Source organism: Xiphophorus maculatus, chromosome 5 (assembly GCF_002775205.1).
Source record: "Xiphophorus maculatus strain JP 163 A chromosome 5, X_maculatus-5.0-male, whole genome shotgun sequence".
NCBI lineage: Eukaryota > Metazoa > Chordata > Actinopteri > Cyprinodontiformes > Poeciliidae > Xiphophorus > Xiphophorus maculatus.
In genome coordinates, this window is record NC_036447.1 from 8,858,903 (window position 1) to 8,884,663 (window position 25,761).

General features: G+C 37.5%; 1 protein-coding gene across 3 annotated transcripts in view; it reads right to left on the reverse strand.

Moving 5' to 3' along the window:
• Window positions 1-931: 931 nt before the first annotated feature.
• evi5l (ecotropic viral integration site 5 like) overlaps window positions 932-25,761 on the reverse strand; it is a 42,766-nt gene continuing 17,936 nt past the window's right edge. The window contains exons 5-21 of one of the 3 annotated variants that reach the window (XM_023334132.1): window positions 25,062-25,136; window positions 23,143-23,268; window positions 22,847-22,990; window positions 22,661-22,750; window positions 21,035-21,132; window positions 20,734-20,794; window positions 20,044-20,097; window positions 19,583-19,615; window positions 16,638-16,778; window positions 14,847-14,963; window positions 13,747-13,887; window positions 13,470-13,646; window positions 12,371-12,517; window positions 11,642-11,737; window positions 11,413-11,508; window positions 5,049-5,339; window positions 932-4,908 (exon numbers count right to left, since the gene is read on the reverse strand). In XM_023334132.1, the coding sequence (XP_023189900.1) occupies window positions 4,891-4,908; window positions 5,049-5,339; window positions 11,413-11,508; window positions 11,642-11,737; window positions 12,371-12,517; window positions 13,470-13,646; window positions 13,747-13,887; window positions 14,847-14,963; window positions 16,638-16,778; window positions 19,583-19,615; window positions 20,044-20,097; window positions 20,734-20,794; window positions 21,035-21,132; window positions 22,661-22,750; window positions 22,847-22,990; window positions 23,143-23,268; window positions 25,062-25,136 (1,905 nt within the window). In that variant the 3' untranslated portion in view covers window positions 932-4,890. Of the gene's footprint in view, window positions 5,340-11,412; window positions 11,509-11,641; window positions 11,738-12,370; window positions 12,518-13,469; window positions 13,647-13,746; window positions 13,888-14,846; window positions 14,964-16,637; window positions 16,779-19,582; window positions 19,616-20,043; window positions 20,098-20,733; window positions 20,795-21,034; window positions 21,133-22,660; window positions 22,751-22,846; window positions 22,991-23,142; window positions 23,269-25,061; window positions 25,137-25,761 lie in introns of all 3 variants that reach the window. The other 2 variants (XM_005797554.3, XM_023334133.1) reach the window with 2 other exon arrangements.

The following is a 25,761-nucleotide window of genomic DNA, read 5'->3' on the forward strand; positions in this document are numbered from 1 at the left end:
GATGTTTTAAAGTGCACAAACACAAATACTGCTTTTGAAGAAGATAACTATTTGTAATTTAAGTCACAAAGATGTATGATTTGTAGCACTAAACTGCACACAGCAATTACATCTTATCACACTTTTCAAATCTATAATATTTATTGATGCTCTCATTCAACAAATAGTCAACATAATCGTAAAAAAAACAATAATCCTGACAAAACCAAAATTGTTTTTTTTTTCAAAACATCATTAATTGGATTTAATCAAAAAGAAATTTTAAACGATACAAACTTGATTTGAGCATCAAGTTATAAAGTTGACCTAAACATCAAACTTTTTCACTCCACTCATGTAACAACCACAAATTATGTATTTTACTGGCAATTTATGATATATATTAACAAAAGCTGTGTATAAATGATTTTTATACACAGTTTTTAACGAAATATTACAGCTAAAACTCTGAAATCATGGTTTAGATTATTTTTTAATGCCTTCCTTACTCTGAGACAACTAAATAAAACAGTACTTATCGTCTGTGCATAATTTTAATCTCAGTTTAAACAGATCTGCAGGATTGGAGCAATTTTAATAATTGCTCCGATTAGATTATTAAACTTATGCTTGGATCATTTTGCAATGCACTATTTTTACTAAAACCTTAGAACAGTAGGAAAATGCAATGTTTAATATAAATATCTTTAAACATGTGGTAGTATATTTGTCTGATTCTGTAAGATTTGTGATAATGAACTGTTCAGAAAGTAAGTATAATACATTAAATTCAGCCCAATTGTCTTTACAAGAGCTGCAGGGTTTGGAGGTGGTATTTGCTGCACACATTTCTTCCTTGTGAAACACCAAAGCTACATCTGAACGTTTATACGCGGACATAATGTAAGGATTATTTACTGAATGTCAGACAACAATAAAATCAGACCTGTGCAAAGGTGCAATGTCAAAGTTTATTTTGCATCATTCATAGGATACAGGACACTGAAATGTATTTATCCCCATCATACTGAAATCTATACCATTTTACTGTCATATAATAATAATAATAATAATAATATGTCTGACAACATGAGTTGAACTGCATGAGAGGCTGGATGCTGTGGGTATGAAACAGCAGTCACATACAGTACAGGGATGAGAGGAATCCCAGATCAGGCGATCTGAAAGAAAAACTTTTCTTTTTGTTGACTAATCCAGGGTGATAAACTGGAGTAACACAGTGTGTCCCATGTAAAACAGCTTCAAACTCAAGACAAAAACGGTAATATAATGCAATAATCTCCTAACTTTTATGGCACGTTTGATCATTTTCTCACATACTGTAGTACTGCTAACAAGTCAAAGTAGTGATTATGACACTGAAGGTTAATGCTACCATATTGAAACTAATTTACAAATGATAAAAAAGTAATCACAGTTGATCTAGTTGGGTTGAGACTGTGGTGAGAACAGAGCACCATCACTGAGGAGCAGTTCACCGATGTTGGATGTGTGTCAGGAACTGATTATTTCGTTTCCTCTCAGAGTAATTTCCCCGTAAGTTCAATATTTGATTAATTTATTCATTCTTACCCCTTTAACTCCTTTTGAAATCAACTTTAAAGGTTAATTATGAGGTTCAGGTTTGAGCATTCAGGTTTTGAACCAACAGTCCAAAACAAAAAGAGCAAAATTGCCCTTTAGCATCTTTAGCCAGCTGTTGCACAGGGGTGCACTCGTTACCTATTGTATTATTAATATGATTGACCCCATATAGAGGCCTATACATTTCATTTATTTATTTCTTTTTTGCCCGACAGTATCCAAAATCTCGATACCAATTCCAGTGTCGAGATTTCAGTTGCTACATCCAGCTGTTGACACCAAAAGGCTGTTATTTGCAACAGTGTGGTGGGGAAGCCAACATCCTCTTTGCAGCTCTGATGGCCAGTGCTGGAGGACCCAGTTTCCTTATTTCGCAGGAGATGGCATCGAGGCTGCATTTTGTCATGGTTTCATTTGGACAACGTAAAGAAACGTTACGGGGGAGGAATTCTTTACCAAAGTGTTGCAAACATGCTGGAAAATGAAGAAACTTAAGTAACAGTACAACTTAAGTTGATCAAAGGTGTGGCTGTGAAGCTTATTTTAAAAGTTTCAATGCTTCTTCAACAAAATTGTTCAGAGGAAAACAAGCGTTTGAACTGGATGCCCTTAAAGAGACAGAATAAACTACAAGGATTAGGATCGATTTCCTGATATTAACTTAATTTTAAATTTGACAATGAAGTGAAGTAAAGCACCTGAAGAAGTGTTGGACATAAACCATTCACCCATTAAATCTGTTTCTGTAGATGAAAATAATGAGAAATAATTTATATGCATTTCCAAAAATTACTCATCTTCTTCTAACTTTTTTTCCCCTCAATCTTTCTTTGTAGTGCAAAAAAGCAAACATGGCTGCTTTATATGAAAACACCCTATTTGATAACATATTCACTTTTCAAACTACTCAAGACCTGACCAACCGTGATATAGCTTTAAATATCTGAATTACACCGTAGCTAATACTGTGTGTTTAAACAAAACAACACTATGTTTGATATGGAAAATATTTTTCAGTCACACTTTCCATTTTCAAAGAAGTTTGGTTAACATCCTCGCAAAATAAAGTGGCAGACATTTTGACCTGTCGAAATGTGATATTGGTAAATAAACTTTTACCAATAAAAGTAAACGTTTTACTCCAGTTGAGCAGAATTACTGATAATGCAAAGCTAATTGATGGTGAAACAAATCAGACAGGGTTGCCAGCTTTTAACAACTACAAACAGAGAATACTGCATAAACTAATCTGTCTCTCTCACTGGTACATTTCAATGTTTTGTTTCTCTTGCGTACCAATTAATTCCCAGATGGTTGGTAAATTCTTAAATATGACAGAAAAATAAAACTAAAACAGGACTGTGTAATGTACAATATCTTGATGAAACAGAATACTGCGAGTTTCACACCTTTGGTCCTCGTATACATGCACTATTCATAACAAGAATGCATCTAAACCAACACATATTTCAGACATGTTGTAGGGCTCGATGTTCGACCAAATTAAATGCTATCTGTTATATTTTATATGTTTTCTATAGATCAAAAAAGGCTTTTGCTTGTTTTAAAGGGATACATTATTAATGAATTATCCTCTACTGGCTAGACTGAAAAAAAAATCAAGGCATATAGTTGAAATAAAGAATAATTTCAGACAATGTTCTGCAAACCTGATCAGTCGTAGATGACGAGAGACTTACGACCAGTGACTGATGGTTTTGCTGTTTGGATTACTGAGAAACACAAATAAAAAGAAACTGATCGAAATAGGAAGTATCAATGGTTTACCGATGTGATTATGATCAGTGAACAGATTTGCACAGACTTTAAAAATATCAAACCAATTATGGACCGCATCCAATTTGTGCAGAACGCTTTTTTTAGGTATGAAATTCATATTTTAAGTGACGTTTGGCAACCCCAAATGAAGAAACAAGCTTGTCTCGTTCAAAAAGCAATCAAATCTATTCACCAGGAACACTGAAGTGGTTAGGATTAACTAAAACACTGTGGCACTGTTAGAGAAAATTCTTCCTCTAAGACGTTAAACTCAAAAACTTTAATTGGGTTTTTTGTGATAGCTAATTCTAAAAGATCTGTCAGAAATTGTCAGATGAATAATGCAGCTAAGTTTATATTTTCCTCTCATTAATGCTTTTGTACTCAATGTTGCACAGTGTTTCAGTGTTTACTGTTAAACATGATATGCCCTTAGTTTCAGAGAAAGCAAACATTAACTCTCCATGTTAAGCTAAATGTCAAAAGACAGCGAAATAAAGACCAAACTTATGAGTGCTTAGTGTAAAGAAAACGGTTAATTGTTTTTGTTTCTCCTTTTGTAAAGCAACTCCCAACTTTAGACTGTGGCACATAAGAAAAAGTGACATGTTTTCAGTAAAGCAGTGATCTAAAACAACTAAAATAAAAAAACAAAAGAGGATAAATCCAAAATCATAGCAGCACATCTTTCTGTCTCTGAAACAGTGTCACAGTAAACCCACAAGAAATGACAGGTTGGCACAAAGGACGGTGTAAAGTTTGGCCTCTATTGGTATCCCTATAATGACTAAAGTTTATACAGATATATAAAAAAATAATAAGAAAGAAACATACCAAAATAAGTTAAAACATATAAATAATAATGAAAAAAAAAGAAAACGATTTGGCAACTTTGACTTTCTGCCTTTTCTGCAGGCTGTTTTGAAACAGTTTAAAGATGAACTGTTGCATTAACATGCTTGCTTCTTGGCAACTGCAAGCTACACACAGACAAGACAAGTATTCAATATGAATTATTTGGAAAACCATCTTGTTATGTAACCGAACGGCGTGTGTATGTTCCTCTACAGCAACCTTCATATTGTTGGGGGGGGAAAAAAAAATGTTTCCACAGAAATCGGAAAGGATGGATGGATCTTCTGAGGGAGAAAAGTGATTATGATGCTGTTTTTAACTCTGAGCCAACCAGGAAGGAGAAGTTAGGGTATACAGTGTGTTATGGGAGAAAATCTCCATTCGTAGAGACTCAGGAAATGTGGTTTCCCATCTTTCCCCACCTTGTGGTCACACATCTTGAGCAGCGAGCAGCAGCAGTTGTGATGCAGTCAGTCCTCTCTGTATGCATGTTGGGTGATTATGTTTCGAAGGATATGCAGTTTCTGGCACACGGATATGGAGAGCGGCCTTACGTCGTCATTTCTTGAAGGAACACTGGATAAGACTTTTTGGTGATGTTGAGACGCTCAGGAACAGAGACGACAGGAGGAGATGGACAGAAGACGGTCATTCAGTGCCACCATGTCTGCGTCACACGAACGGTAAACACTGGGAAAGCCAAAGAGGATCGGACTGATTAAGAAAATCAACAGTAAGAGTTGCCCCTAGATTTTCCTTAGGGTGGAAAAAATGCAAAGGAACGACTAGAGCCTTTCCAGGTCTCAGTTGTCCAGCACATCAGCACACACCATGTTGCTGTAAAGCTGCTGCGGGTCTGGATGTGTCTGTACCCGTTCCTCTGCCTCGCTGTCCGTGCTGCCTTCGCTGTCGAGCTGGGTAGACGGGTGACATGGGTCGGACAGCGTGGGGTAAAGGGCGGTGGCGGGTAGCGGGCTGTTGAGGAGGTCTTCGTCTGAGCTAAGGTAGTCTCCCTCGGCGGAGGTGGGGCTGGCCAAGTGCAGGTCCTGGTAGTTGGTGCTTCCTCCGCCGCAGCCGATCCGGGAGCTCGGCGCCGCCTTCTGCCCTCGCAGCTGCCTGACCTGAAAGCAGAGGATCAAGGTTTTACTTCGACAGACCCGGATGGCTTCCTTTTCTACAAATCAATTGTATCTAGAAATCTGGTACATCCATGCGGACACTATTGTGCCTCTCAAAAACCAAAAAGGTCCCAACATGATCCCAGTTATCTTAGGGTTCGAACATCAGGATTTCCTGTGACAATAATGAATGCTACATGGTCAAATACACTGAACGCAACATACTTTAGAGGAAACTTCAAAGATCGGATTAGGATGTAAATTTCTAAGGTTATGTTCACACAGCAGGCAAATGTGCTTTTTTTTGCCAAAATGTGACTAATATCTGACCGTTTCATGACAGTCCGAATGGCCCAATTCCAATCTTTTCACCCAAAAAGATCTGATCAGTGTCGCTTCCATATGTGGTACTAATTCGGTTATGTATCTGATTCTTTCCAGAGTGTCTGCAGTCTGGATAATCATGTTGCTTTTTGTCTGGCTTTTATGTTATTGATGTGAGACATGCAGGCAAATGCAACCCAAATTCACTTTTTTCCACAAATGCGACTAATATCAACTTTTCTACGCCAGTCCAAACAGTCCAATTCTGAACTTTTCACGCCAAAAAAACCCATCTGTGCCACATGCATATATGGTACTAATTCGGATGCGCATCTGATTGCTTTCAAAGTGTCTGCAGTCTGAACGGTCATGCCGCATCTTATCTGACTCTTTTGGCATCAAAGTCAGACATGCATCATAATTCTGCACCGGAAAAATCTAGCCGCTGTGAATTTATGAAAAAAGTTTGTCACATCACAGTCCCACCACTCATGGCTCTGACCAAAAATGGCAGTCAATGCTCCACAGAAGGTCAGATATCAGTAGTGCATTTTTTTAATTAGCCTTCTTCATGCTGTCACGATCTTGTGACAATACTGTTGGCTCTCATTGCTGAATAAGCTTTAAAATCCATCCATAAATGGCTCCATCCATTTTACATGCATAAACAATGCGCTGCTTCAACGTACTTCTTTTGCGCATGTGGGTCGTTTGAGCTAGCCAGTCAGCTAGCCACGTTTGCTTTCTATATAGTATGGTGACCAGGTGAAAAGACACTAGTGTTATGTATCAAAAACCATTTTTATGCCATTAAAAACATTTGATGGGTTGAGGTGAGGAGTGTCCAGAGAGAATATCTGTCCAGGGTTCAGTCAAGGTTGGATATTTTATTAGGGCAACTGCTTAAAAACAGAACAAAACTGAAATGGCACCACATGCCATCACTGTGTTTAACTCTAGCAGATGTATGACAGTTTTTGTGCAACACCTTACATCACTTAATGACAGAAACATTCTATGAAATCAGCAACAGAAAGAATAAATGAGGGACTTAGTGATTTAATAAATGTGCTGAATTGTCAATCACTCACATAGCAGTGGATATATTAACTCTATACTACATTTGGCATGTGGTGTGCTAATCTGTGGTGTAAAAAATGCTGAGACTTGGAATCAGAAAATACTTGTATTGAAATGAGGATGAAAAGCTCAGCTGGGACAAACAAATGTTTGGTTAAAACAGACGTTTAAAGGTCTTCTTGTGTTTGTCAAGTCATAAAATTATGTGCTAGGTGCTGGGAATTTTTAAAATGGGTTACTGGGTGTGAAGAAAAAAAAAAAACTTCTTTACTTTGTCCAGATAACACTAAAAAGGGTTGTATGACTAAATCAGAGCGCTCACTTAATCACTCTCATCTGACTGATGTCAAAAAGTGTTTGCCCTCCAGATTTCTTCTGTTTTTCTCTTTTATCACATTTAAATCTTTCTGATCCTTAAACACATTTTTTCAAATATGAGACAAAGATTACTAGAGGAAATGAAAATTTAGGTTTTCAAATGATTATCTTATTTATCAAATCTGGTCCGCCATCCCTTTTAATGTGGCCCCTGCAGACTCCAGAACCTTCAAGATCTCAGCTGTGTGCTCAAGAATTAATTTATCAAATCAAAGCAGTTTTGTATCTGTATACAGTACTGCTAAATTACATCAATCGGAAATTCACTCAAAATCAACATTTTTCCACAAGTTTATTGCGAATAAATTAGCGAAATGGTCAAAAACATTGAGTTTAAGTGACGCTAATTCCTACCTGCAGGTGGCAGTATGTCTCACGATTTGCTATTGATGTCGCAAATAACAAAAAGTCACATTTCCAGTCATATATAAGCATAAATATCTCAAAATTTCAAATATTTTTAAGTTAGCACCACAAAAATCAATGATTTTGATTGCAATAGAATCCCGAAAACAATCATGAAAGCCTGGAGGGACTGATCAGTTCAAAATGATTTCATTTTAAGAAGAACTTACCGAATGCACAGACAGCTATTTATTAATATTTTACCAGTTTGTTAATGGGTTTTATCGATACATTATGGAACAACCGTCCTAAGATGAAAATGAGTCTGACCGCCCTGCGACAAGCCAGGGTTGACCTAGACTTGTCGCCATAGTAACGGTGTCGCAGTCAGCTATAAGGCTTTAGAGGGGAATCACCTTTTCACTCAGAGCCAGGTAGGTTTGATAGTGTTTCTGTAATGAATAAAGTCATCATTTGAAAACATATTTTTGTATTTACTTGGGATTATCTTTGATATTAAGGTTTGATGATTTGAAACAAAAACAACCACAAGAGACATCTGTTTTATGGATAATATATGTACAAAAAAACTGCAAATAATTAAAACACTCAACAAATCTCTCAGAGCTTTGAAAACATTTCCCGTACGAAGGAAAATAGTTTGTTCTAGTCTGAAAAAAAAAGAGCCAAACTGGAGGCTGACTTTACATTCATGCATGCTTTCTGCATGTTAAGCTTGCATGTACCACAGTGACTCATGACAAATCTCAGAGGTTTTAGTTTCCCCCCTATCAAACACTAAAAGAAGCTGCATTGTAGGGGGGAGGGTAAATCAGTGGTTAACCAATGGAAATGTTCTGCCTGACTGCACTTTGACAGACAGCCAAACTAAAAACAAAATGGACTAGTTTAAAGTATTAGGCAATTTTTTTTTTTTTAGAGATATTAATACCAAGTTGAGCAGCTGGAGTGCAAAGATGATGGCAGTATGTATCAGCACTACCAGAATGAGTATATGCAAAGACGATTTCTTCGTCACTACACTGAGATTTCTCTGAATGCTTCATTGCTTCCTCATCTGTACTCACGCAAGTTTCAGTCTCTCTTATAAGAAACCAACACTTTGATGAAAAAAAGTTGTGGGAGGAGGAGAAAAGCGTAGCGTGGAGTGGAGCGGTAAAGAGCAGGGCACTCTCAACGCAACCATCTCACTACAAAGTTCGACCAAACTGTTGTAGTCACGCACAGCCACTCTCTGAATGAACAAACCCAGACTCATACTGAGTGGGAGGTTTGAGTCTCAAATCAGAGCTGGAAATTATCTCTTCAACACGTCACAGTTTTAAAAAACATTAATTTTGACACCACCTGACTGAGTGAGCTGTACATCAGTGGGATTATTGAAATGTTTTGGTTTTTAAGAAAACCCTCAGCCAGCATTAAACATTAAAGATCGCTGAAGTGAATGATGAGAACCCAGGTGCTGGGGAGGATCAGTGGTCTGCTGTTACAAGAAAAGCTCAAAAGAGTTTGCGTGTCGAGGTGGAAGTGGTGTCTTGATATGAAGCTGCGTGCAGATGACGAGATTGTTCAGAGGGGTTAGCAAAGCTGCAGGCTATTTGCATGCAAGTACGTTGTGTGAATGGACGAAATGTTCTCCACCAGATATTCAAAAACCATTTTATTCACTCAAATCTTTAACTTTTTCTAAATCACATCACATACATTAACTGTGAATGAAGCAGATTGAACTTAAATCTGTGAGGTTTTGGAAGACATTTGTCTAATTAGTATCAATTAAAATCACCTGGTTTGTTTATATTTTTACTAATTTTAAAACACTAAGCAATACAATCTAGGTGGGAAACATTTAAAATGACTGGTTGGATTTAATTCAGTCTGATCCAGTTTCTAACTTCTGCTCAGGATGGAGACTTATTTTACAATGCAAGTGAAAAGAAGCGCCTAGAATGCTGTCATAATATTTAGCCATGTTTGATCAGACATATTTAACAAAAGAGCAGGAGCTTAAAAGTAGCTTTGTTAAGAAACAGTGCATGAAAAAAACATTTGAAAGATTTTTCTTGGCGTTGATCTTTACTTTATCATAAAATATTGTGAATACTGTGTATGAATTTAGGGGAAATAGTGACAGGCATGAGCTTAATCAGATTTGTCTTTTAGGCTAAACTAACTTGTGAACATTGCTCAATCTTTTACTTTTACTTACATGCTAATACATTTCCTGTTTCTTTTCGTTCTGCACATAAAAATGCAACCAAAATCAATCTATTTTCACATTTAGCAGCCCTAATGATTAGATTATATTTTATTCATCCAGCCATTTTCTGTATACCTTTGTCCCTAGTGGGGTTAGGAGAGGTGCTGGTGTCTATCTCCACTGAACGTTTCGGGCGAGAAGCGGGGTCACCCTGAACAAGGCGCCAGTCTGTCACAGGGCAACACAGAGACAGACAGACAAACAATCATTCACACACACACTCACACCTAGGGAGAATTTAGAGAGACCAGTTAACCTAACAGTCATGTTTTTGGACTGTGGGAGGAAGCCGGAGAACCCGGAGAGAACCAACGCATGCACAGGGAGAACATGCAAACTCCATGCAGAAAGACTCTGGGTCAGTAATCGAATAAAGGCAACAGTGCTACCAACTGCACCACTGTGCAGCCCATTTATATCTTAAATACATATTATTGGTTGATTTATTTTGAGAATAATGCTTTCAAACTGAATATTGAAATCGCTTTCAGAATGACTTAAAGTCATGGAAAATAGAAAGACTTTCAAATGTAGAGTTTCAAAGTGGCAACAATCTTGTCTTTGCTGCGTTTTAACTTTGCTCTAATCTGATGCATATAAAAAAAAACCACACACCACAGATCATGCTGTTAATAAATAAGCAAACATAGAGCCAACATGGAAGTGTGACAAAACCAGACACCTCAAAACACTCAATTTGTACAAAACACACAGAATTCAAGAATTTAACGGGGTGTACTTAATTTTTAGCGCAAGTTTATTCAGTCTAAACAGGATATTTGCATGACCAAGTAGTTTTGTATTAACGTGGTTTTATTGACATTACAAGTGTTGCACAAAAATGACTGTGTGTACACTTGTTCTAGATATTGTAATGATCAACCAAACAAACTTCAAAAAACATTTTACTTACTTTCTTTTTGAATAATCGGGCACAGATTAATCAAACTCATACGTTCAGACTCACGAGTAAGAACATCTTTTAAATAATTTTCTACCACAAAAAAAAAAAAGAAAGAAAAAAGTATGGCTCCTATGTAATCAAATATGCAGGCACTGATCATGTGATTCTTATTTTTATTCAGTTTTGGTTTTTTTACGTATTGTGGTGAACGTTTGTACTATCTGGCTTTATATTAAGTTTAAACCTGTAACTTGATATGTTCCTTTTAGGAAGAAAATGCTTTTTACTCATTATTATTATTCTCTTTTTGTGGCAGAAGCTTGTTAAGTCATCTATATTGCACTGTAATACATTGTATTTATGTTGATTGTACCTCAATGGACTACAGATTAAAAATAAACTCTGGAATAGTATGTGATGTGCTTTGTCCCTTTTGAAATAAATAAACAACCACGACACCAAAAGTGAATCACAGAGACTTTTAAAGAGATCTGGTTCGGCCAAGATGTTTCAAGATATGGTATTTTGTGAACCTCTGAGCTGGACATAAGTCCAAAACTGAATATTAGGCTTCAGTCCCCAAGTTTTGGGTAAAAACCACCTGAAATTTGTCTAAAATAACCCTGGGTGTTGCAGGCTTAATGCATATTTAAATGCTCTAAAAGAAGAACAAAATAACACCAGAAGCAAAGGTTTAAAAAAAAAAAAAATCTCATCAACCATGTTGTTGGCAGATTCATGGTCATGCATGAATAAACTCTCACCTCATTCTTCAGCTCAGCAATCTGGTCCCGGAGCTGGCTGATGTACTGCCTGGAGTCTGAGTGGTTCAGCTGCCCCTTGATCAGCCCTTCTTCTTTCTACAACAACAGTTACATACTTGAGCTTAGCTTGATAATCTCTGTCTGTGGCAAAATAATCTGTAAATCAGCACAGATAAAAAAAAAAACCCAAAACAATCCTGGCAATTTTGTGAGACTTTTATATGAACACCTGTATCTCAAGTTCAGCAATCTTCTGTCTGAGTTCAGCCATGACAGCCATGCTGTCGGCCTCCCTCAGCCTCACTGCCATCACTTCTTCTTTACTCTGCCAAGAAAAACAGAAAAAACCCAGCATTTTTTTACTTGAAATGTAAAATCAGCATCTGAGTGAGTGGAGCAGCTGCTTGTTCATGTTTAAAAGAGGGATACAAAGCTTATGTTTTGATAGTGTTTTTTTGTTTCTTCTCAAACCCCCCACCCAAAAAAACCTTTTAGTCAGGCAAATTTGTTAATATACTTAAACTAAAAATGGAACTAGAAACTATAATAATTGCTCAATCTTTTTCTCAACCTGCTTCATCTCTGAATTGGTTAAATCCAGTTCGATCCGTATGCCACAGACTGATTTGGAAATAAGTTGCTTTATCTTAGAAAGCCAAGGGGGAGGAAAACTAAATTATTCTGAATTGAAGTTGGTCTTTTCTGTGTTAAAACAGACTTTCTCAATCACATTAAAACAGATAAAATACAATAAATTGGCTGATTAAATCAACATATACCTGAGGCAGAATTAACTGTCAAAGAAATAAGCAAAATTATTGCAGATTAGTCATCCAAACTTTGCCGTTTGGATGATTCATTTTCCAAGTGCATAAACAGCCTCTGTTATATTTTTATAAATCTGCATTCTTGGGTTTTCATCCAGGTTTCATAGTTGTACTGATCTCTGAATCCACACCTTGCAGTCCGACTCCGCCTGCTTCCTTTTCATCTCGTTGAGCTGGGCCTGCAGAGCTTTGTTCTGATTGGCTACCATCTGGAGCCGATCCTGCAGGGCCGAGCGTTCCTGCTCATGACGACCAATCAGTTTGCTGTGGATCTGGTTCTAAGTTAGAGGAAAGTTAAACAGGAAGACACGGAAATAAGATACTATTTGTAACAAAAAGCAGAAAGAAACACGACACATATCATCTTGTGTTACATTTCGTGAAATGTTCACCATTTCTTTTTTATTTTATTCGTTTTGTTGAGATGCTTCTCTTCTGTAAAGAATTTTTTAAAGGGGATATATTATGCAAATTCACATTTTGCATGTTTTTGTACTTCCATTCTGGTCTTTACTGCTTTTAAACATATAGGTGCTTTTTGGGAGTAAGTAAAGCTTTTCGGTGCCTGGAAAATGAGCTGTTTCAAAAACCTGCCGAATGTAACGTCACAAATTAGCAGGCACTGCTCGTGCCCTAGCAACCACTACAAAGCTCTGCCTGTTACCTAGCAACCAAAGCTGAACTCCAGCACATTTGATCTGCTGGTTTTACTGCTGTATGCTCAGTACAATGGCTGTTGGAAAAGACGAATGTTTTGTTGTTGATCTACCCCTTGCTTGCTAGTTTTGTTGGTTGTGCAGAAGGCTCTACTTCTCCTTTTCAAGGATGTAGGGTTGTATAATTGTACATCTGTTTGCAGCCATTTTCACGTGCGAGTTGGGTGGCGCAGCCAGCAGCAGCAGCAGCAGCTTGGATTTGAAGTAACAAGAGGCTCTAAAGAAGCTCATTGTGAAAGAAGCTCAACATAGGCAGAACTGATCAAACTAAAATCTCATTATCTATAAATGATTTTATGCAAAAAATTTAATAAACATATTCTGTATAGGACATATCCTGACCTGTTCAAAAAAGCAGAATAGGTCAACTTTAGGTCTGCCTTTTTTGTGCATAAGAAGAGCTTTGGAAATCTTGGAAAACTTTGGCTCCAGAAGACTTAAAAATATTACAGAAACTCTGGATTCTAACACGATTAACACAATCAGAGGTTGATCTACAGTGTTGATATCTGACCTGGCTGTCCAGCTGCAAGGCTTTGAGTTTGACCTCCCGGAGTTCAGCCTGGGCCTGGGCCTCCCGCAATCTGACGGTCATCAGTTTGTCCTGCAACTCATTCATCGCATTCTTCTTCGGGGATTCCTTCCAGTGGCCTCCGCCGCCGCCGGTGCTGCTGCTGCGTGACATGTGATGCTGCAGGAACACAGAGTAAGTTATTCGAATTCAGCTCTAACTCGGCTGTTTAAACACGCCTGGACAAGAGAGTCAGAGACAGATCGGTTGTGTCTTTTACCTGCCAGCGCTGGTTGAGGTCAGTGACAGTGTCCTGCATCTCTCTGAACGACCGCAGCGTCTCCAGTTCCCGCAGCTTCATCTGCTTCACTTCTTCCTGCAGCGCAGCCAAGTTGTTTTCATCAGGTAGGCAGCTGCTCCTCTGAAAAAGTAATAGTTTTTGGCAACAAGTTATAAAAGGTTAACAAATCTATCTACATATCTGTTAGGGGTAAATATGTTACAGTATTTTGCAAAAGTATTCATATCCGTTGAAGTTTTTCACATTTATTTCATTAGTTTCATTGGGATTGTATAATGCACACATTACCCTGAAAGCACCTTCCATGCAGTGAAACATGGATTTTGCAGCATCATTCTGTGAGATGCTTTTCCAGGGAAGTTGATCAGAGTTTGGAGCTAAACACAGAGCAAACCTGGAAGAAATACAATGAATATGCAGCGTCTGCATACCACACACGTAAATACATAACCAAGTGTAACTCTGTGTTGGTTTATCACATAAAATCCTAAGAAATATTTTGTGAAAAGTTAAGGGGTATGAATACTTTTGATAGACATAGTATGAAGAAGGCAACAAAACTGACTTCAGCAGTATGAAATGATATTATTGGGTAAAAGTTTCTATTTATTTAAAAAAGAAAACATATTTGGAGCTTATCGGGATCCACAACAGGTTCTACTAACTGCTGAGATGTTATTGAACCTCCTAATTAAGCTGCAGGTTAAGGGACGTGTTATGTTGGTCTGCAGGATGGAGAAACCAACAGAACAGATTTGAAAATTAAGGAAATCAGCACCGATAAATCGGTGCACACGTAGCTGAAACCGATCAGAATATTCCAATTGGGGCATCTATGTGATGCATTTTTATCCTGACCAGTCAATTATGCCGATTACTTAAGTTCATTTAACTTATTTAGCTTATGTTACCGCTAAATGATTAACACCACAAGTAGCTTTGATATTCTGTAAATATAAAATCCAAAGCCTTAAAATTGAGTTTTCGTCTCAAACACTTTTGTTGACTCCATGACATTTTGTAGCTTGATCCCAGATTCACTTCAAAATGTCAAAACTGTTGCATGTTTGTTGTTTTACCTTCTCCAGATCGAGCACCTTGTCTTGCATTTCTTTCAGCGCGCCGAGCAGTTCGGCCTCGCGCAGCCGGGATTGCTCCAGCTGCGTCTGCAGGTTGTTCACAAACTGCTCTGTGTACTGGAAACACAAACCGTCATGTTACACACACATATACAGCAGTAACTGATAGCAATTTCAGTTTATTGATCGGTTTTTAATTTGCGCTGTAGGACTCTGTTTACTGAAAACTTTATGTGTTTTGTATTAGAGTGCAAAGCAGATGCATTGTGCTGCTTATTTTAGGGCGAGCAGTTCTGTTCTGCGAGTTTACCACAAGGGCGGTAAACCTGGGTGTGAGCTCTACCACATCTCTTTTTGCTTCTTTCTCCGGAGAAAAGAAGAAGCATTACTACTATTACACATCTGCAACCATTTTTCTCAGAATACTGAGAAATATCACCAAGATGCATTTGAGGAAGATAATTAGAAATCAGACAATTCAAAACTGAAAAAAGTGTTTTTAAGTGAGCATCTGTGGAAATCGGTTGAGCGCGACAATTAAAACAAAACTCTTCTTGAGCAAAATTCAGCCGATAAACACACACACAAAAACATAAACTTGCACTTTTGCCCACTGACTACCCCTGATGTCAGCGAATTGAAAGCCACTGCAGATTTTTAAGCCACCACATCAAGGTCGAACTACAAAGTGGAGGGTATGAGAGCAGCAAAAAAACAGCAAGTGCAGTGGAAAAATACCTACAAGGTAAAATACAAAAGCATTAAATCGGGCAAGTACATAGCGTGAGTAGAGGATTCTCGATTTGTCATTGTGGGAATTTCAGTCATGGTTATCAAAGCTGTCTAAGAGTGTGAAGAGGTGTGCGAACCCTGGGGGGCGGAGGACGCCAGCAATCTGAGTTGGAATAAAATTCTCCGCTTGCAATGACGTCATTTAGAGTGAAATCACTGTATTTATTTAGATTTTTCTCAAATAATTATGCAGGCTGACAATTTTAGTAAACAACCAAACAAGCATAGACTCTGAATCTTCTCTAGTCTGACATGTTGCAGTGAGTTGCAGTGGCTGTGAGATGTTTAACTGAATTTCTGTGGTTAACAACACCATAAAACGGTGTTGTTAATTTGGTAGGAGGTAGAAACGGCGATGAACTTATCAGGTTTTAGCTGTCAGAGGTCATAATGAAAGAAAGAGTGTGTTTGTGGCTTTGTGACAATCTAATGTCGGTCGTTTGACAAGTTTTACATCGGAGTTACAAATATTGACTAAATATGAGCAAAATGAAATAACGAATAACGCACATCTACACTGAAAAAAAGAATGGAGGTCCAATATATAAAGAACTGCGTTAATTTGTCACATGTAACTGAATTAGGTTTGTTAAAGTTACTGTTTGTTTAATGTGACAACTTAATAAATTTACTTGAATGAACTTAATTTGATTATTTGTGACTAGATAACGCAATATATTTAAGCTGGATCATCTGTTTTCTTTTTTCAGTGTAGGTTGTGGATTAAAACATGAAGTTCCAAACAATCAGCACCAAACCTGATAAACTCACTGCTGTCTTGGTTTTGTTGTCTCTGCAACACTGCAGAAATGTTCTATAGTCCTGTGTCTTGCATATAAACATTAATAAGAATGTGTTTATATAATAGGTACACTGCAGAGAAGAATGGTGTTTAATTTCTGCTCAAAAGAGTGATTCAAAAGATTTGAGAACAATAAAAACCAGGTCATCTTTCTTTTTAAAGTGGCTGTGAAGCTTGAAACAGCTTTACTCATTTACCGTCTGCTGCTGCAGCTCCCTGATGGTTTCCTGGGCTTTCTCCAGGCTCTCGCTGGCCGTGTTGCACTGCTGTCTCACCACCGCCAGCTCCCGTTTGATGACATAGTTCTCCTCTGCTTCCTGTGCTCGAGTCACCTGACCCTGGATTAGCAGCCAGAGGAAGGGTCAAGATCAACAGCAGAGCTTCAGTGTTAACATGCAGGAAATTAGGGATGAAGGGCACATTATGGTTACATAAAGGGATACAGAAAACATACAGTTAAGGGAAACATGTCTGCTATATGTTACACAACAGATGTTTTCCCCTTTGAAAAGCTCTTTTAGAAGAGAATCACGTTCTCAAATCTATTGACCCTTTGCAGCTACATCACTAAATCATTCTAGGCGCCATGATTTACGTCGGAAGTGAGGGACAAGAGTTTTGAACAGAGCAACTGAAATTGTCTTCCAAAGTTGTTTTTGCCAGTTTATTCATGGCTTCTACTTGTTCGAGACGAACTAATTTGTCTGTGAACTTAACACACCTGATTGCGGTACTTACAAGCTTGAAACAGCTAACTTAGAAAACGACCCATACCCCCTCCCTCCTGACGTGTTGCTCAAATGACCGACTTTGTCTGAATTCACACACCACATGATTTATATCACCATGTCATAAACAGCGGTTCCCCTTAAACGGGAGCAGCCAAAACGTACAGAAGACGAGATGCTAACCAGTTTTTTCCGTACATGCTAGGCTACATGATGGTTGGGGCAGCGTTTCCATGGTTACTGACAGTTATGCACGCACCTTCGCCATATTGCAATATTTGATATCGTTCTAATAATACTTATAAATTATATGAACGTTAGTCTTCTAGCCTTGTGAAAGGTGTTCGCTGCAAATCCGCGGTTACATTGACGGCTGCCAGTCATTAGCACTGACGGCTGCTATCCATCGCTGCCACATCTTTCCTCATTAAAAGTTATACAAGAAAAAGACAAGTTTGGTTTGTATCCTTGTCTGTTTGTGCAGCCGACCGTGCAGCACCTTGTAAAGTTAACAAAATAACAGCGATATTAGACTAAAAGATGCACGTTTTTTTTGCCAGGCTTTAAAGCAGATTTGATGATTGATTTGACGCTCGTCATGGCGGAGTTTCAAAGAGAGTGACGTCACGCGCAAAGGGTCAATAGTTCAAGCACAAAAATATAGCATATATCTTGTTGGTTTAATTTTGGTCAAAAAGCGCATGCCTGGGTCTTTAAAGCAGAAATCAACTGTCCTTCCAGCTTGTCCAGTAAAACAGTATGCTGATTATTTCGATAAAGTTTTATAAAAATCAAGCTAGTACATTTAGAGTAAGTGATATTGATGTCTAAAGACAAAAATAAGCTATTCCTATTGCCTCTTTTTGGTAAATAAGAAAAGAAAGATTTTATTCTTCATTATATTTTTTTTCCCATTTTCTTGGGATTTTATGCAACAGTTCCACAAAAAGTAAATGTGAAGTGGAAGGAAAACGGTACATGGCTTTCAAATATTTTTGCACATAAAAATATTTATGTAAGCCTGGCATCCATTTCTAGCCACCTCAGCTGAGTCAGCACTTCACAACGAAAAAAGAAAATCTTTCCAAAATCTTACTTTTGGTCTAGTTTCTTGGTACACTTGAAATAGGATGGAACTAACAAGTAACTTTTCAGCATAAGAGCTTGTTTCAAGTAAATAATTTCTCAATATTGATGAAAAATTACTAGTTCCACTAATAGTTTTTCTGCTAGTGATAATAAATAATCACCAGCAGTTACAAGTGACACAAGTGATTATTTCACTTATAAAATAAATTTTTCCATCTTATAAGTGAAATAATCTGCCAGTGGAACTAGTACTTTGTCATCTATATTCAGGAGTTATTTACTTAAAATAAGCTCTTATATTTTTCTGAAAAGTTACTTATAAGCTAGATATTTACTTAAGTGTGCTAAAATATTGCAATATACACTAAACAAAAATACTCCACCTTTTTTTCACACCTACAGCTGCAACTCCACCCCCGCTTACCCATTCTCTTTTGCAGTCCTCTTCAGTCAGACTGCATGGTGACTCTTCTTGAACATCAATTTTCAAATCTTGCCACAGATTCTGAATTAAATTCAGGTCTAGACTGTGACTGAACCGTTCTAAAATATTAAATTGCTTCTATCTAAACTATTCCACGGTGGTTCTGGGTGTACATTTAGGGTCGTTATTCTGCTGGAAGGTGAACTTTTAGCACCAGCATTCCAGTATTATGTGCGTTCACGATCATGTGTAGGCATAAAAGTTTCATTTTGGTCCCATATGATAAGATTTTCACCGCTTGTTTTCTGTGATCTGTTTATTTCACTGTATAGCGTCTTCTTTCAAACAATATTGAATTATTGCAATTACAGTATATTTGTACTGGAATTGCAATGAGAAATGTTGACTCGTACACTTTTCACTAACTCAGCTTGCTGCCTCTTTCCGTCTTTAAGGTCTTCACAGAACAGCTGGATTTATGCTAATATTACATTACATACGTCTGATGGCAAGTGGATTTTAGACTGAATCCATATGAATAAATACATTTGTAATGGATGTACTGTTCTTTATTATGTAGTAACATGGTACTTTGTGTTGATGTTTAGCATTAAATCCTGATAGAAATACATTTACATCTATGATTAAAAATATGCAATTTTGACACCAGCATGCCACATGCAAGGATTATGATGTATAAAACAATTCCATCATGGCTAAAAACTGCATGCATTCAGGGACCAGACAATATCGTGGGCTGAAAAGGTAGACAGCATATAATTTATGTTCATGCATTCTGGTCAGGTTAATGGAAAACTACTGCAGTGAGGCCGAGAGGGAAGGTGTGAGTAAGGCAGAGGTTAGCCAGAGGTCTGTGGGAAAGTGGTGTACAGTACTATACCTGTATCAGTCTGTCTGCCAGAGCGGCACTCTCCTACAGCGAAACCATGGAGAGGAACAATAGGGTGAAAAAAGTGATGGAGATGGTGAAATTTAAAAAAAAAAAAGAGTGGGAAACCATGGAAGATAAACCACAAAAAAGGAAACAAATGTAGAGAAGTGAAGAGAGAAGTGAAGAAATGTTTGTGAGCAAGAGAAGCAGCAGCATCAAGTTAATTCTAAGAAAACGTCTTTCACAAAAGATGAGGACTTCAGTTTTCACCAGCTGAACAGTCACACACACTCGCACAAGGACAAGTGAAAGAAACCTTGAATCAAAAAACGTGACAGTAAACCCACGGCATTACAGTTTCTAATTCTAGTGCTGAATAAAACTCCCTGACTGGCCTGATGTGGCTGTTCAGCTTCAGCAGAGCTGCTGATTTAAATCAACATACTGAAGACAGGAAGCTGCTGTCTTACCTTCTCTAGTGTTTCAATCCTCTGCTTCAGCAGCCTGTTTTCTGTGCGTAATCTCTGAACAAACAAACAAAATAAGCAAGTGTAAATAAGCACTTATAGAATATGTCAGATTTTAGGCAACTTGGCAAGGCAGCTTTATTTATAAACGGCACCTTTCAGTCAAAGGCAACTCAAAATGCTGGTACATAAAGATATAAACAACACAATGGAATACAACAGATTGTTGTATTACATAGTTTATAGTTTAAACTAGGGCTGTAACGATTCCCTGAGGGATTTGAGTATCTCGATTATTAAAATTCCTCAAGGAAAATTACCTGCCTCAGAGCTTTGATAAATTATGTTTTATTATTTAGCGCACTGGGTGATTATTTATGTTACGCAGCGCTCTCACTTCCACCTATGAGTTGTTGACAAACGCTAAGTGTTAGCAGTTAATTAATTTATGATAATGTCCGGGTTTTTATTGTTTTTCAATTTATCCTTAAATTGTCTGGCCCAATGCCTGAAGTACGGCAGTCTTTCTCCTCCCACAGATAATTAGTTACAACAGCCCTAGTTTAAACTACAGATTATTTTTGTTTTTCAAACAGTAATAATGGTTAAAAAAATCAAAATAAGAAGATAGTGACTGTAGTAGTAGTAAAAAAATTGGTTTTCTATAAGCATAAATATGTAAATTACACAAACCTTTATTTCAATCTGCTCCTCCATTTCTTTGTTCTTAATTGTGGTGTATTCTTTCTCAAGTCTGAAAAAAATAAGACATCAGAAATTACAGTTTTTTTTAAATGTTCCCAATAGCTGAATTTTTAATCAAGTTTCCTTTTACATTACGATGCACTAAAACAAACCATGAATCATAGGAGACTATCTCTCCTAATTTAGTGTGGCGGATGCGTGTTTGCTTCTGTGGAACAGCCTAAGTGTTACATAAAGCTCACTCAGCCTCCGGTTTCTGCAGTGGAAGCCGAGTAAAGCGGCGTCTTACTTCTTCATCCTCTTGGGGTTGTATTTGACCTGGTAGGCCCTGAGGATGAGTTTGTCGGGGCAGCTGTCGAACTGGTGGGGGATCACCTTCTGGAAATGCTGAGAGGAAAACAAGACAAAGTTGCTCGTTAATATCAAACCTCTACAAAGCAGACATGGAACAGCTGCTCTTATTGAGAATATTGTTACCATGTGACCCTAAACTGTGATATCGAAATGCCACTGTAAAGCCAAACTTTCAAGCTGTTATCAGTAAGTGAAGGGTGTCATTATTGACCAAGGATGTGAGGGTGGATGCTCACAAAAAAAAGCACAATTTTTTTCTGTTGTTTGTGTTGAAAAATGTTGGGTTAAGGTTACAGCAGGTCTTGATACTCAATTCCGATTTTGTGCTGGAATCCAATTATTTTGCATCATCATTCATACCACTAATAGAACCTGGCCCCAATGAGATTTCTGTGTGATTGGTTTACGTCCCCAAAGCGACCCGCATGTCCAGAAGAAGAATGTTTAAGTCACACAGCAGCAAAACGTTTACAGGAGCATTTTTATCAGCCTTGTTGTCAATATCTGGTCCCTGTTGCACTTAATCTGTTTTTTCTACATGGCTACCTCAGCAATACACAAGAAAAAAACACTGGAACATATGAACTGGTCAAAACTGGACTAGAATATTGTACCCTGATTATGGATTCTTAAAATATAGTTTGTTATATGTGGAGTTTTACTCTATTTGTCAAAACAAAAAGTGGGGATTTTTAGTTTTTCCTGTAACTTGTAAAAATTGAATCCGGTAAACTGAACATTTTCTATCATCTTGTCTTTTGAGCTCAATGTTTTTTTGTGATTTGTTACTAAAAGACAATATTAGATGTCATTTTAAAAGATCTGGCAGCAGAAACACAATCTCTGCCAATGTTTTTAAAGTGATTATCTATGTTTTAAAATTTTTAATGATGATATTGTTGCTGATGAGTGAACGAGTCTCTATTTGTTAATAACTAATGTAATCATGCTGCTGCCACAGAGTTTTTATCCTGGTTAAATAAAGGTTGATAATGATAAATAATTTTTTTTTGGTGCAAATAAAAATGCACCAATTTCACCATAGCACATGTATTCAGATAAATTAGAACAAAATAAAACAAAGCAACACACATAAATAAGTATATAAAGCCTGTTAAATACTCCAAAACCTGACAGGTATAGTTTTTACTTCTTTTTGCAAGTTCTGTCTGCAAATAAAGATCAGCTACTGACATATTTCACTTATTTGACCGGATTTTAACCAAGCAACAGGGGTTTGTTTCTTTTTGCATGTGTGCTTAAACAACTGCTGCCTCCTGACGATAGCACACATATAAAACAGGCTAAATGTGGTTTTAGACCACAAACTTAAACTGTACAGTAAAAATAAAAAACTGTTTCATTTTCTATGCAACGCTGATAAAAAGAAAAGGCCTTAAACTGTACAAAGCTTCTTTTTTTTAATCAAAATAGATCTTAGCTGTGCTCAGGAAGCTCGCGTGCGGTGGGGAAATTGGGACATGGAGTGTTTTGTCTCGTGGCTGAATCTGTACATGAAACTATTTTGTACAGAAAGTGGCACACAGCTGCAGACGCTTACCTGTGACATTCCCTCCATGTCGAGCTGAATGAGGTCGGTTTGGTTGTACTGCAGGATGGCCAGACCCACACGGAAGATAATCTCTAGGCCCTGGGAACCGTTCGTACATTTTATTATATACATATATATATATACACGTTATCTTGTGTACAAAATCTCCTGATAAATCCACAGAATGCTCCCTACCTCATACATGAATATATCAAAGATGCGTGTGGCGACAGGTAGAGGGAGGAAGGTGAGGAAGAGGGTGAGGAACCAGGAAGAGGCATACATGGATGTGTGGAAACTCTGGGAGCGGAAATGGACGTTCAGTTCTGGAAGCTGCTCCTGCAGTGACAAGCGGCATCAAATCGTAAACGCAGCCAAACCTCTTAAAAGGAAGTGACTTTTCAAGATCAAAATAAATGTTTTGCCTCCCCCTTGTGGTCAGTTAAGACAGCACAACTCTTGCTCTTTTTTTTTTTTTTTTTTTTTTTTACCTGTAGAAGATATTCAAACTGGTAGATGCAGAGGCCAAGCTCGGCCATGCTGGGTTTGAACAGTTCCCTCAGACGGTACTCCTGCATCAGTCGCACAAAAACACAAAAGGCCTCTTCCTCTGGCATCTGGGAGGAGGGCAAAAAGTGAAGGAGTTACTTCACTGGTTGGAAGTCCAATATGGCTTATTTTGGACAAAAAAAGGAATATACGGCTCATTTTTTAGAAGCTTAAACTTTTTCAGACTTTTTTCGCAATAGAACCACAAATATGAATGAATTTTACCAGGATTCTTTGGGATAGATGAAGACAAAGTAGTAAAAAAGTAAAAGATTCATAAGGTTTTCATATTTTTTGAACTATAAAATTCTGAAAAGAGTGCTCTGTGCATCTTCTGAGCTCATCATATAAACTACTTTTCAGCCCAAAGCTGGTGTCATTAAAGACACAAAGAAGAAAGGTTGTCGTGATGATGTGCTGAAGACGGAGTTTCAGAAAGAGGAGGAGCTTCTTAAAGAGACACAGACCCAATTTCAAGGTGCTCAATTACAAAGTGAAATTTCTTTTAAGTCCCTTTTGATATACACAGCAATTTTATGATAACTGAAGATAACAGTTACTTGATTGTGCTTTAACATGGCATTATGTGCCTGGAAACTACATAACGCCGCTCCTTTAATGCAGCAGTTCCAACAAGAAGTCTCCAGTTCTTGAGACTAAAATTTCTGTATGCTTTTCTTTGCAAAACAGCTCGAACTCAGTCAGTAATTTTGAAGTCATGCCACAGATTTTAGGCTGAACTTTCTAACACTTGCTTCAAGTTTTAGCCAAAGTCTAGAGACATTCAACCTCTAGACTTTGGCTGAAAGTCTAGAGGTTAATGTTTGCTGGAAGGAGACCAATCTACATTCTAAAAGCCCGTGGAAGAACATGTGTAGCATCAACTGGACCGGGCAACCCACAACAAATAAATATATCTAGATATTTTGAAGAAACTGGCTGCCTAACCATGCATGCGCAAAATGACATCATCGTTTCGTTGACCACAATTCCTGCTCACTCACATTCCTGTAAATTTTCACACCCACATAGAGGGGCGAACACACTGCCGATGGAGACGCACCCAAATTGGCTGCAACCAAACCAGACATTAACTGGCTAGACTGAGATTTAACGAAGAAGGAGCTTTACAAACCTCTGAAACCTTCAGAGGACAGCTGGATTTTTACTAAGATTAAATGACACACAAGTGGACCTCCAACTGACATTGTAAATCCGAGTTGGATTTTCCTGGTGAAATAAAGGCTAAATGAAAAATATGACAGATACAGTTTTGTAAACACGTAACAAACACGTAACAAGACACAAGCGCTTTGATATAGGCCTCTTAAAGTTAGTTTTCCGGACCACATACTAAACTAAACCAAATACTAAACTCCCATTAGTTCAATCTTTTATTATAAACATTTATATTCATCCTTTTATTATTACTTAATTTATTTATTATTGGAGCCTTGCAACAAAATTTCTTTCAATTTGTACATTTTTAAATGTAACTGAAGGACAATAAAATCTGTCTATGTCTATTTCACATGTAGTTTTTATACATTTATTTTTATTAGCAAAACAGTATTAACGTTATTTTTGTATTTTGTCTTGTTTGTTTCATGGTACTATTGATGCAACTTAGAAATTTGCTAAATCCGATATATTTATGACAATATTTAATATGCAATGTCCAATCAATTCAATTGATTTCCATTCAAACTTAAGTACTTCCCTGTGTTAGTCTATCACAAAAGATACTGTAACCTCAAGATAGTTGAGCAGAACTGAATGTTTAAACACATTTTACTGAATCTGTTTGAAATAAAATCCCCATTATGGATTATGTCTTAGAAAAATACTATTTAATTCGTACCTGCATTAGCAGCAAGCCAACGATGAAAGCACTGCCCTGGCAGTAACCCACCTCTCGGTCTACAAGGGAGTATGCCTAGAAATCAAAAATACGTTACATTTATAATGTTACATGTTGGTACAAAAACAAAACCTTTGAGATCCTAACAGAACAGTCACAGCCAGGAAAATGGGATTAGAGAGCGTCCAGATATCCGTCTTCATTTCCTGAGCAGCTCAGCTGTAGGAGTAAACAACAAGCTGGTTCCCATGGCGATTAACAGCACATTTCCGTGTGGCCCGTTTCCCCTTTATTTTAGGGCAAAAGCAGTTTAAGGGTAGAAAGTAGTAACAGCTAATCACATCATATTCTCACAGCTGCACCTTGTTATTAGTAGATTAAGCAGTTAATCACGTAAAAACAGAGTGGAAGGTTATTTGAAGCTAAAGCCTGGAGGATGATTATTAATGCTGCAAACAAGGTTTAGAGTAAAAGCGAAAGAAATGACTCTTCCACATCATGTTACATCAGGACAGTGAACAGGTTTCTAACACCTCATGACACGTCTTCGTCAGCTTAGAAACAGAATTTAAACGCTAGTTTAATAAAGTTATGTTAAAGCATAAATCCGTGAACAAACGTGTAACATAATCTGTGTTTGTGAAGCGGAAAGGTGAAAAAAGTCAAACAATAGGAGGGATTGTTTCAATAAAACTAATTT